Below are 12,348 nucleotides of genomic sequence, written 5' to 3' on the forward strand. Positions count from 1 at the left end.
ATGAAGTAATTGAAAATTGCAAAGAATTTTTAAATTACAGAATTTAGATCTCCATTGTTTAGATTTCTTGCAATTAATAATTTCAATATTTGGATTTATGCATGTTAAATTTTGTAAATGACAAAAATCACAATGAGAAAGAATTCATGCTCAAAAGAAATTGTGAAATGACGATTCTTTTGGTGAAAATTAAACTTGGGAACCCCGATTCCCAATTTCCATGGCTACTTAATTTCAGCAGTAATTTAGGGAAAGTTGTTCCCTAGTCTTTGGGCTACTTGGCTTGCTGTCACAATGCAATTGAGAGTGGTTATATTACCAGAATTCGAAGGCACATGGATAGACTATCTATCTCTAAAATAATATCAACTTCTCAACTTGCTTTCATTTCGGGGTTTCCAATTGACAACTCATGTTGAAACTCTTTATTTTGCAATGCTTTCTTCCTCAGATGGTATGATTTCCAATTGATATCTAAATCATGTGATGATTTAAATACTAGTGCATTCCTGATTAAGTTTGTCCAAATTGGAGATATTTTAAAAAAAAAAATCAATCACAACAAGTTCTCTACTTAGAGCGCAATGGCTTGAAAATGAGTTAAGATTTCATAATGCGCAAGACTAGTATTCCAGTTTTATCTGAATTACCTCTTTCGATTGGGCTTAACAATACTAATAGTAGCACACTTGTGCAAACACATCATGCAAAACATACACCAGCCCACTAAAGGGCTTTGAATATTTAAGTTCATATAGTTTAGATTAGATTAAAGTAGAATATCGTTTGTATCAAAAACAATAAATAAATACAAAGCCACCCTTTTTGGGGTGAACAAATACAATACTAAATCAACTCTAACCAGAGCTGCTGCCTGTTGGGCATTCTAATCCTATATATAATGCTCACACTACCTCAAGATCTCATAAGATGCAGATAGCATACTTCAAAAATTAAAACCTGTCTTCTTCATTAACCCAAGTTCTCAGTGAAAATCATACTAGTATACAATTTGGATAAGACTCTACAAGGCACAAAGTCTGTATTAACAAACACAAATTTTATTTACCACAGATTTCCTAAACAAGGCTCAAACACCTGACAAGATGAAACCATCGAACACAAATTGGTAGCATAGATTTCATAAAACAGTTAACCACTCCGTAAATTGTTGCATGAAATGTCATTCATCTTTAAAAGAGGGGAGGGGGGAGAGAGAAATCTAAGGCACAGAAGACAACAAAGAACACAGAGAATCAAATGACAGTGACGATGGGGGCACACAGTCCATAGTTTTCATCATATTATGAGAAATACTTCAATTTCCCTGAAGAGCCGTCAGAAAACAGAAACATATCAAGATTATAGCACCAACTAATAACATATATAGTGAACTTTTTTCAAAAGAAAATGACATCTATCAATTTTCAAAACATGTGAAACAATACAATACTTAATAAAATTGAATCTTATATTCCCCAGACTATTGAAGAGAACTGACAATTTATGATCCACTACTAATGTAACAATTAGCTAGTAGAGAACTAAATGCAACAACTCAATTACTAATCTGTTTCTATTTGGATTGTATATACGTACTCACACAATTACCTCAAGATCTCATATAGTCACATAATCCTATGAAAATTATATTAGTATGGGGTAAGGTAAGTGCAGAAAACAGATAACAGAACATTCTCCAATTCACACTGTCTGATTTGGACTTACAAGGTTTGACATTGGCCAACCGTATGCAACAAGATTTTGACCTAAACCAAAAAGAAAAACAAGATTAAATTGAATGTCCATTATGGGACACTTGATTCTCAATTAGACAATGGAATAGGTAAATCTATTATCTTTGTTTCTTTCCTTATGAGGTCCATTTATCCCCATATTTTCAGCCAATATGTCAATTCTTTTATTTTAATACGAACAATATTGATATTGAAATCATGCAAAAACAAAAAATTTAAAAAGAAAACCTTGGAGCTCAAACATCTTTGCACCTGAAAATAAGGTTCACCATCATACAAGATAAAACAAGCAATGAAGAATTGGGACCAAAGATTTCTTCAAGAGTATATTTCAGGAAAACGCAAACATTTGGATGGTAACCTTAATGTATTGTTATCTTAAAATATATATTGTTCAAACATATCAGTACCCGAAAATCTCCAACATCTCAATACGCGAAAATAAAGCTCAAACATCAAACAAGATAAACAAGCAATGAAGAATTGGAACCAAAGATATGTTTAAACAAATTTTTAAATGATCTTATACATAATACTAGTGAAAACAAACCTAGGTCGCAAACTAACCCAACAACAAGGAAAGAGAGCAAGATATGTTTAGGCACAAAAGATATAGTAAAAACAAAAGTAAACACGATACCCATCAGAAAATCATAACACAAAGACAATATCATGCTCAATCAGAAGACTTACAATGACAATCAGAAAATCAGAACCCAAAGAGTTGACAGCAGTAGTTAAGAAAAGAAAATCCTATTAAAAGTTAAAGAAAAAGAAGCTCTTAAAATGCCTGACTTGCTTCTATCACCTGAAAAAGGGCCCGGGACATATACTGACCATAATTGAATCAAAATCAATTAACACAATGCTAAAATCAGAACAATCTACACACAACCCAAAAGTCCATACATTTTAAAAAATAAGCTTAATGTACAAGTTTTTAAACTGTAGAAGGGTAAACCAAGTCAAATTTATGGTGTGCCCAGCCAACCTTACTAGTTATTCTACTCTGATACACATAACAGTTAGAAACTATAGAGCAGGGATGGTATAATTTGAGATCAAACAGTAACAGAAACTGCGTCTGCTCCCCATTAGAAACTCTGCCCCACTGCAGGCTTAGAGCACTTCCAGCAGTTTGCCCTTTGCCATGGCTAGGGGCGGGGCTAGGGCAGCTACTATTCACATGAATAGTGGCTGCCATTGCAAAAAGCAATATGTGTTTCCACCCATTGCCATGGCAAAGGGCAAATACTATTCATTTTTTTGTTTTTTTCACAAATTTTTTTACCTAAACAATTAATTTGGATAATATTTTCGGATAAGATTTTTGGGTAGAAAGTGAAAAAAAAAACTTGGAAGTGAAAAAAATATTGAGTAGAAAGTGAATAATAGTTGGAGTAGAAAATGTATGAGTATTTGGTGTTAAAAGTGAAGAGTATTGGTTGGTATTTATAGGAAAAAATTTATTAATTTATTGGTATTTAAAAAAAAAAATTCATTATTTTATTGCCAAAAAAAAAAATCAAATTCAAGGGCTGACGTCATCCCAAAACTCAGGCTGGACCTCAGGCTCGCCTTGCCCTCAGGCCAGCCTAGGCTCATGGACCCCACCTCCTGCCCGGGCCAGCCTTGGGGGCTGGAAACCCTTTTTTTGCCCAAATCCCACCCCCTCCCCCCCAAGCCCGAGCCCAGCCTCCACGGCTGGAAATGCTCTTAGGCACATCAGAAAGTACATGGTTTTTGGTAAATGATGAGAACCAAGGATCCTGTTTAACATGTCCAAATAAAAATGGTTTCCTATTTTTATTGTTTGGAGTGCCCTCATCAGCTCTGGCAATTGTTTAAAACGTGGAACTTCTAAGGTTTCTGTTTATTTGATTTTCAGTCATTGATGATAATAAAAGAAAGATTGAGTGGACTTAAATTTGTGCTCATGTACATTGACAGAAAACGTTTGAAAAGGTGAAATATTACAATACCAAATGAACTCTAACCAGAGCTGTATACAATTTTATTTACCAGATACGGCAACTTATATAAAAAATTCACTGCTGCTTGCTGGGCATTCTAATCTATATATAATGCTCATACTACCTCAAGATATCATAAGATGCAGATAGTATACTTTAAAACTCACTTACAACCTTTCTTCTTCGTCAACCCGAGTTCTCAGTGAAAATCATACTAGTATGAGACAAACCTAAATTTTATTTACCACTGATTTCCTAAACAAGCTCAAAACATCTGATAAGACGAAACCAAAGAACACAAATAGGTAGCATAGATTTCCTAAACAGTAGCAGCTCTGTAAATTGTTGCATTAAATGTCATTAATCTTTAAAACATAACCATAGTGACAGCAACATAAATGAGACCCCAAAAAAAGAAACAAAAAAGGAGGGAGAAATCTAAGCCACAAAAGAAAAAAACAAAGAAAACACTGATTGGGTTATTTCATAAATATAAAGGAGAAATGAAGATGGTGTACCTGATTATCAGTCACTGAAGCAAATGCCACTGCAGGGTTTAAAAGAAGGGGGCACACTCCATAGTTTTCCTTCATATTATGGCATTATTGACGCGAAGAGACAGTACAAGAGGGAAAAAAATATTGGGGGGACCTGACCAGCCAACAACCTTTGCAACTGAACATCTTTGACAAGAAATCCTTATTAAATCAAAACCAACATAAAGATGCAGAAACACTCTTTTACAAGGAATAATTTGTTGCTCAAGATGCTAAATATTCTGGCTTGCATCATTATCATTCTTTATTAAACCAAAAAGAAGAAAGAAAAACTAGCACAATGATAAACTCAGAAAGCAATGTACTCAGAACAAAAAAAAATAAACTTAATGACCAAGCACAATGCTAATGTTTCCAAGATATCTGGATGTCTAGGATTGCATCAGGCAGAGACAACTATATCCACATTGGAAATCTCATCTATAACACATTAGAAAGTAAAACTTAAAAGAGATTCCCTAATAATAGCAAGATTCTAAATTATCTATAACAAAATAGAAAATCCTGTTGAGGTGGCTCTCAAAGAAAGCATCAATTTGTGGGATGTGAATTCCTCAAACACTTTGAGATGTCTCAATTAAAAGAATGCAACTGAGTCCCTTGCACACCAACCTTCTCAACCGTTCCTATTGATCGTAAAATGTGAATCTAAGCCAATAGCTCCTTTATATCTCCACATGATGATCTTCACCGCCTTATAAAAGTACTAACTTATCAACCCATGGTCTATAGCCAAGAAATTTAACTTATTGTCACCTCCCATGTACATGCTCAAAGATCTCATCGTCTTTGAGTGGCATATATAGATCCTTCTAAGCCAAGTAGGAACTATTTGAAACCAAAAAAAAAAAAAGGATTATAGCTTCCAAGACATCACTATAGAAGCTATTACAAAAAGATCACTGCACAGACCTTTTTATAGCACTTTTAGAAATGATTGTGATACATTATATTAATGAAAGTAGCAGTTTCTTAAGAACAATGTTAGCTAAGCATAAAGCAAAGATAACGAATCATTTACTGTATGGAAGGTCACAAGAAAACCTATTAGAACAATCAATAATGGAATTTTCACTCCATTTTCCTTTTCAAGTTAACAAAAACAAATATTATCTATAATATAAAATCTTTAGCAATTTTACCTGAAATAGCCATGATATAACCCTTATTGAAGAGATGATGAAGGCCACACAACTCCAATAGCAATGCAAACTGTACCAGCCACCAAGCCAAAAGAAATTGAAAGAAAAAACTATTATAAAGAGCAATCCCAAGCTTCTATACTAGCTCAAACGAAATTTGGATAAGTGCAGGGAATAGCAAACTGAAAACTCTACAGGGCACAAAGTGTGTATTAACAAACCCAATTTTTATTTACCTAGCTTTCCTAAACAAGGCATAAACACCAGACAAGATGAAACCAACAAACACAAATTGGTAGCATAGATTTCCTAAACAGTAGCAGCTCTGTAAATTGTTGCATGAAATGTCATTCATCTTTAAAGCATAAATTTTGAGGTGAAACGGAGATGGGGTACCTGATTATCAGGGTTACTGAAGCAAATGCCAATGCTGGGATTAGACGTGTGGGGCACACACTCCATAGCAACAACCCTTGCAACTGAACAGCTTATACAAGAAATCATTTTATTTGTACAGTTGCAAAACACTTATTCATCATTTCATTCCTTTAATAAATCAAAACAGACTTAAAGATGCAGAAACCTGATTAGCTGGAGTTTGGAATTTCTCTATGGTTTGCGTTCATAGGGAAAGAAAAGCTGCTGCTGATGCACCTGCGAAGATGGGGAATTGTCTCCAAGTTCTTGATAAGCTTCCGTGTGATTTGATTTCAGTTTTATTGCCAACTTACATCCTTTTGTCCCTCATGCCCAAACCATTCGCTCTCAGTTGCATTAGCCATCAAATAGCAATCACACAAAAACTGGCATAAAAAAAAAAAAACAAAATAAACAATACAAAGAGTAGAGAGAGAGCAAAATGGTCCACTTCATCTGACACGTACAATGTATGATATGATATGTATAATGTATATGGCCAATGAACATGGGTAGTATACACAAACACACACAACAGAACATACACACTTTGTCTTCAGTTGTATCCTGGAAAAAGTTCCAAGAAGTAAAACATTTTAGAAACGATATCCACATTGGAAACCTCATCTATAACAAATTATATCCTGGAACATACAAACATGTTATCTTATATGCATCATAACAGTGCATACTTTGCTAATGTTTCCAAGATATCTAGATGTGTAGGATTGCATCGGGCAGATACAACTATATCCACATTGGAAACCTCATCTATAACAAATTAGAAAGTAAAACTTAAAGAGATTCCCTAATAGCAAGATTCTAAGTCATCTATCTTGTCGAGCAGTGGGTTATATTCCAAATCTGGCATCTCAACAATAAAAAATCAGAATTACTATAGTATATAATCAACTACGATATACAACAAATAACAGGGGCAAGGTGGCTTGTAACCTGTACTTCATGAGCGGATCTCACCTTCCTCCCAATCGCCTTCCTGCCAGCAGATCTCGCCTTCCTCCCAATCTCCATTCAGAAAAGCCTCCTCGTCCTGACCCTGCAACTCGTCATCTTCCTTGAGGTACAAACCCAAATGCTTAAGGGGCAATCCAAGGTAGACCTTTTCACTGCCACAGCCACACAGAATCTCAAGTTCTTTGAGATCCTTTAAAGGGTCCTCAAATTGGACTGACTTCTCCATGTTCATAATGGCACGGCGAGCCGATTCTCTTTGCTCCGTCCGATGCATCAATTTTCTCCTTGGTGGAGAATCAGGTAGACCTTTAAGTATCTTGTTTGCTTTCCGTATTGTACCCGAAAATCGCATCTTGAGCGACTGAATTCGCCTAGCCTTACATGGAGAAAGATTGTCTGTGGCCTGATACATGGCATGATGAACAAGGGTGCCCAAGTCATCATCTTTGGTTGACTTAACTGAGTGAGAATCAGAAACCCCAACAACCCCTTGACTTTGCATAAGAACCCTACAAGCAGAAGAGCTCTTGCCATTTGGTCTCCGTTTGGGCAGAGGAGGAGTAGGAGGAGGACAAGCAGTATTTGACATTTTCTCCTCGGCTTTTTTCCATTGGGTCTCAAAAACCCCACTCAGATGCTTGGCTGCTGCACGATTTCTACTTCCAATATTGAAATATCTGAAAGCATTTGAGAAGATAAGCCTGACATCAGCAGCAAAGCCATCAGCGCTGGAGTAGACACCCCTCTCCAATTTCGATTTCACAGTACCCAAATCCATCGGCCTCCAGATTTCTTCGAAATAACCCGGCAAATTCTCAGCCACAGGATCAACAACAGGCTTGTTGAAGTAGCTCGCATGGCTGAGGTTCATCAGAGAATCCAAGACCTTAGAACAATCCAACGTCCCTTTTGAAGCAGATGAAGCCAAACCTTTGGCTTTGCGCAGAGGAAGACCAACAGTCGAATTTTCCTTCCGTTGGGTCTCAGAAACCCTAGAAGACCTCTTCCTCTTCTGGGTTTGACAGATTTCATCAAAACCCTCTTCTGATTCCGGGTTGGCATTTTTTGTAGCAGACGAAGCCAAACCCTTGCACAGAGGAAGACCAACAGTCAACTTTTCCTCAACGGCTACATTCCGTTGGGTCTCAGAAACCCTAGAAGACCTCTTCCTCTTCTGGGTTTGACAGATTTCATCAAAACCCTCTTCTGATTCCTGGTTGGCATTTTTTGTAGCAGACGAAGCCAAACCCATGCACAGAGGAAGACCAACAGTCGACTTTTCCTCAACGGCTACATTCCGTTGGGTCTCAGAAACCCTAGAAGACCTCTTCCTCTTCTGGGTCTGAAACTGAAACTCAAAGGAACCAAAACCATCCTCCAATTGTCTGCGCTTTATAGCAGACCACGCCATTCTTGCTTTCAGAACCCAAAATTTCACACAGTCGTTACAGAGAGAGAACCGAGAAAATCACTCGCTCAATCGTTGAACTCAATACTCTCGCTCGATCGCTTTCGCTTACTTGTTGCAGAGGAACACACAGAGAGAGAGAGAGAGAGAGAGAGAGAGAGAGAGAGACAGTTAGACAGACGAAAAGAAGAGGGAATGTATTGTTATGGCGCCATTTTGGTTTTCAAAATGTAAAATGAAAGGTCGGTGTGATAACTCGGTGACTCAGTTGCTGAGTTGTTGCGCGTAAAAAAGTAAAAAGTAAAAAAACACGGAAACACCAGCTGTTTTAATTAAATGCATATCATTAAACTCATTTAAACCAACTGCACACAAAATTTAAAAGAAGATAGTTTGATTTAACTTGTATATAAATGAATAAATATATTTTACCCATCATGCAAAATTTTGAGAACGTATTTTGCCTTTTCTATTGCCAAATTGGACTTAATTTGATTCAACTCACTCGGTATATTGGATTAGTTGATTAGTTAAAAGGTAAAATCAGAAGACATAGAATGAAAGAGATTGATTTATAGTATCTACAATAGAAAATATTTTCAATTTATAGCATCTACAATAGAAAATATTTTCACATGCATAAAGGTAGGATTAATTTTATTTTTTATTTTAAAGAATTATTGAAAGATAAGTAAATAAAAATATAATCAACATGACAATATTCATTAATTGACATGGCATGACCACATTAACTGAAAATAAGGTCATCAACTAATGTGGTCAATCTTATGTGTCTAAATAGCATTTCTACTTATTTATTTATTTATAATTCTAACCTTTCACGTTGTGTTATCAGTGAACCCATATTATAACACATGTATATTTTGATTCATATTAGAAGAAGTTTGCTTGGGATGAACATAATTTTTTATATTCTTTTTGCCAATGTAACATGCATATAAGGAAAATATTGAGCTTGATGTACAAGATATTATATGTCAGTATAAATTAGGCCAATATGGGTGGGTGTGTGTGCGCGTGTGAAACCCCATGTGAGCATGTGACTAGTTAATCCTCTCTTTACACTTGGGTTTATTAGTCCCCTCCTAATGAGGAAGTCCTTCAAAAAGAAGGGGGACAATGCTGCTGAGACCCGCCCTGCAACTGCAATACAGTCCCAACAATTAGAACTTTTACTCTTTCGGGTATCTTTTTAAGGATTGTGAGTTGGCCAAAACAGAAATCGCTTCAACATTTGATTTTAATGGCCAACATTTCACTGTTTAACTTGAAGGCACTATTTGTTTATTTATTTGAAGTTCAATAATTAAGTGGTTTTCAAGTTGACTGATTTTTCAAATTGCCTTCCCTATTTGTTTTGAAGCAAAGTAACCGCAAAAAGATCGAGACAAAACACCCCTAGAACGAAAACAGAAAACCAAGTTAGAGAAATAAGATTGATCTGCAAAAGACTACCAAAAGGGTAAAATTATAAACAACGCGACGATTTCTCAGATGGTCACAAATGCACAAACTCTTCCAGAGGAAAAGTGAGTTCAATTGCAGCCATAACTAACAAAAATAGATGGCAAGATTATTGTCTCCTAGCACTATACCATGGAAAGAGCCTTCTACTCTGGAGTCATATTTGAAAAATCTAACGCCCCATCACAACCTCGTCAAAGTTCCAGTCTCGCACGATGTCCCTTCTCACAGCCCGGCTTCGAACTAGCCGTGGAGCACCTGACATGGAACCGCTGTTTGGAAGAGTTGGTTGTGGGGTTACTTTGGATGATGCAATGTTGGAATGCGTTGGTAGTGGAAAAGATGGCCTCCTCGCTAAGCAGTTGGCAATGGCAGAACATCTTCCCACATTTTCTGCACTTGAAACAGAGTAACTCCTAAAAGAGTGCGACGGATGGCACACCAGGAAAATGCAATGGGGGCCTTTTATATTCTCAACTATAAAATTCAAGTTTCACATTGCAAGTACTCAAACGCCTCACATTTTGCTTTATTCTTTGAAAACATTGGTTTAGAAGATAAGACTCCAAAGCTTTACAGAGACTCAAATATTATCTTCCATAAGCAATTCTCGCACCAAACCAAATATTATTCCGTCTGTAAAAAACAATGAATTTGATGCGGAACTCTTGTGTTCCATTGGACCCGGCTAGCACAATACTTCATCTTAATTGAAAGACCTGGACATAGTAAAAGTATAAAATGCTAGCTGACTAAATGAAACAAGCTAATAAGAGAAAATAATATGAACTGGCCGTCACAATAAACCAGTACTACTAAGTGATAAAACAGAGATTAAAGAACTAGTGCTTATCATTTGTCGTAGTGCTGACTGCTGAGCAAGGGATTATAAGTTGTGTTTAGAAGGTTGGAGAGCAAGACATATACACCCAAACACTTGGACAATGACAGTACTCCGATCAAATTCCAACATATAACCTCATAGGTGGAAGTTTTACATGTCCCAGGAAGGAACTCGATTTATGGTGTGGACAACTGTGAGATTGGTGATGCATGACAACACAAGGTGGGTGTTTCCTATGATTACTGCAAGTTCGGATGATAAAAATTTGAAGTCATAAAGTAGTTCAAGTAGTTCCTTTTTGGTGGAGCAACACACATAGACAATACACACAACACACAACCCTATTCACCTACAAACATAATATGGACCTGTTCTGAATGGAAAGAACGCTTCATTTACTTAATAAGCTTACTCTTAAGGGATGCATCTAACTTCACATAGCCGGTTCTACTTTCTACCCCAGAAAATTGAATGCAAGTTTACTTCCAAAAAAACAAAAGAAAGAAAAAGAACAACTTATAACACTTAATCATGTTCCTATAGTTAAACAATGTGCACGAAAACCCAACCCCACAATCATCCTAGCAGCAAAAAAATTCTTTATCCCCAGATCTTTTAAAGAAAAGGAACCCATTAAAGAAAAAGCAAAGAAAACCGGTATTTGATCCTCCCACAGGCAATTGAATAAAAATGAATTTCTAAGAAAGTTGGGAGCCAAGGCAATTACATTAAAGAACACCCAGAAACCAGTAAACCAAAACTTAACCGTCGGTTGTTTACGTTGTGTGATCTTAACCGTCGGTTGTAGCAAGTGTCATGGATCATCTCACGATGCCAACACAATAGTCGCAACACATGTCGGACCCCAAACTTTTACTCGCATCTTGACCTGTTTGCCTAACTCACGTGTTGCCATCCTACTCATTTATTCGATTCACACGTAATACAATTTTAATTGTTCAATTTCACACTTCAACTTGTAAATAGGTAAACCTCCTTCATTTCTACACCATTTTACAAATGGGAAAATTTTAAAAATTGTCACAAGTGGAAGAAATAAATGAAGAAATGCAAGCGCTCCATAATAATGCTACATGAGAACTTGTCCTTGTTCGAAATAGGAAAACGAACTGTAGGGCATAGATGGGTCTCCACTAGAACTGGGCATCTGGACCGAAAACCCGATCAAACCAGCCAAACCAAATTAGCAGTCTGAGTTGTTTGGTTTTTTCAAACAGTAAGCGCGTAGATGGGTCTCCATTGTAAAGCTTAAACTAAATGGTACATCTAAAAGATACAAGGTAGGTTGGTTAAAAAAGGGGTATGCTTAGGTGCAATATTTAGGTGCATTAAACTTGTTCACCCCATTGTGATTAACAAATTTTCTTCATACACATGAGAATCATAATTATTTATTTCCTACATCTGCAAAATAAACAAAAAATCAATCAAATTAAGTGTTACGATCATGACATGTGTATCGCACAAATTCATTAATCACAATGGGTGGACAAGATTGCATGTAAGTATTGTCCTAAGAAATACTCTATTTTTCCCAGTGATCATTTAACAGATGAGCTTACTTATGATGACTTTGTTTATAGTTTATAGTCAATACACCAAAAGGGTCCTTGACTTGTAGACCAAAGATCTCAAGTTCGAATATCATGGCATCTTGGTTATGTGTGTGTGAGAAACTCCACTCTCATCTAATTTAAACTATTGCTTGTACTAAAAAACGTATTTATATAAATTTAGGGTTTTTATGTAAAACAAATTCCACATATTTA

General features: G+C 36.3%; 2 protein-coding genes across 4 annotated transcripts; both read right to left on the minus strand.

Moving 5' to 3' along the window:
• Positions 1-805: 805 nt before the first annotated feature.
• On the minus strand, positions 806-8,403 carry LOC110752863 (uncharacterized). 3 transcript variants are annotated; one of them, XM_021953611.2, is made up of 6 exons: positions 6,801-8,403; positions 6,013-6,232; positions 5,826-5,908; positions 5,430-5,499; positions 4,249-4,381; positions 806-1,769 (listed from the first exon to the last, which is right to left on the minus strand). In XM_021953611.2, exon 1 carries the CDS (start codon positions 8,230-8,232, stop codon positions 6,808-6,810), a length of 1,425 nt encoding a protein of 474 aa, XP_021809303.2. In that variant the 5' UTR covers positions 8,233-8,403; the 3' UTR covers positions 806-1,769; positions 4,249-4,381; positions 5,430-5,499; positions 5,826-5,908; positions 6,013-6,232; positions 6,801-6,807. The 3 variants fall into 3 exon arrangements, with proteins under 3 accessions (XP_021809303.2, XP_088102373.1, XP_021809305.2); XM_088246247.1 differs by lacking the exon at positions 806-1,769 and having other exon boundaries at positions 3,441-4,381; XM_021953613.2 differs by lacking the exon at positions 806-1,769 and having other exon boundaries at positions 3,442-4,381; positions 6,825-8,403.
• A 1,483-nt stretch (positions 8,404-9,886) lies between these two features.
• On the minus strand, positions 9,887-11,474 carry LOC148291259 (uncharacterized). The gene is made up of 2 exons (XM_088245736.1): positions 11,465-11,474; positions 9,887-10,191 (listed from the first exon to the last, which is right to left on the minus strand). Exons 1-2 carry the CDS (start codon positions 11,472-11,474, stop codon positions 9,887-9,889), a joined length of 315 nt encoding a protein of 104 aa, XP_088101862.1.
• Positions 11,475-12,348: the final 874 nt, after the last annotated feature.

The sequence above is a fragment of the Prunus avium genome, chromosome 8 (assembly GCF_965620075.1).
Source record: "Prunus avium chromosome 8, drPruAviu1.hap1.1, whole genome shotgun sequence".
Lineage (NCBI taxonomy): Eukaryota > Viridiplantae > Streptophyta > Magnoliopsida > Rosales > Rosaceae > Prunus > Prunus avium.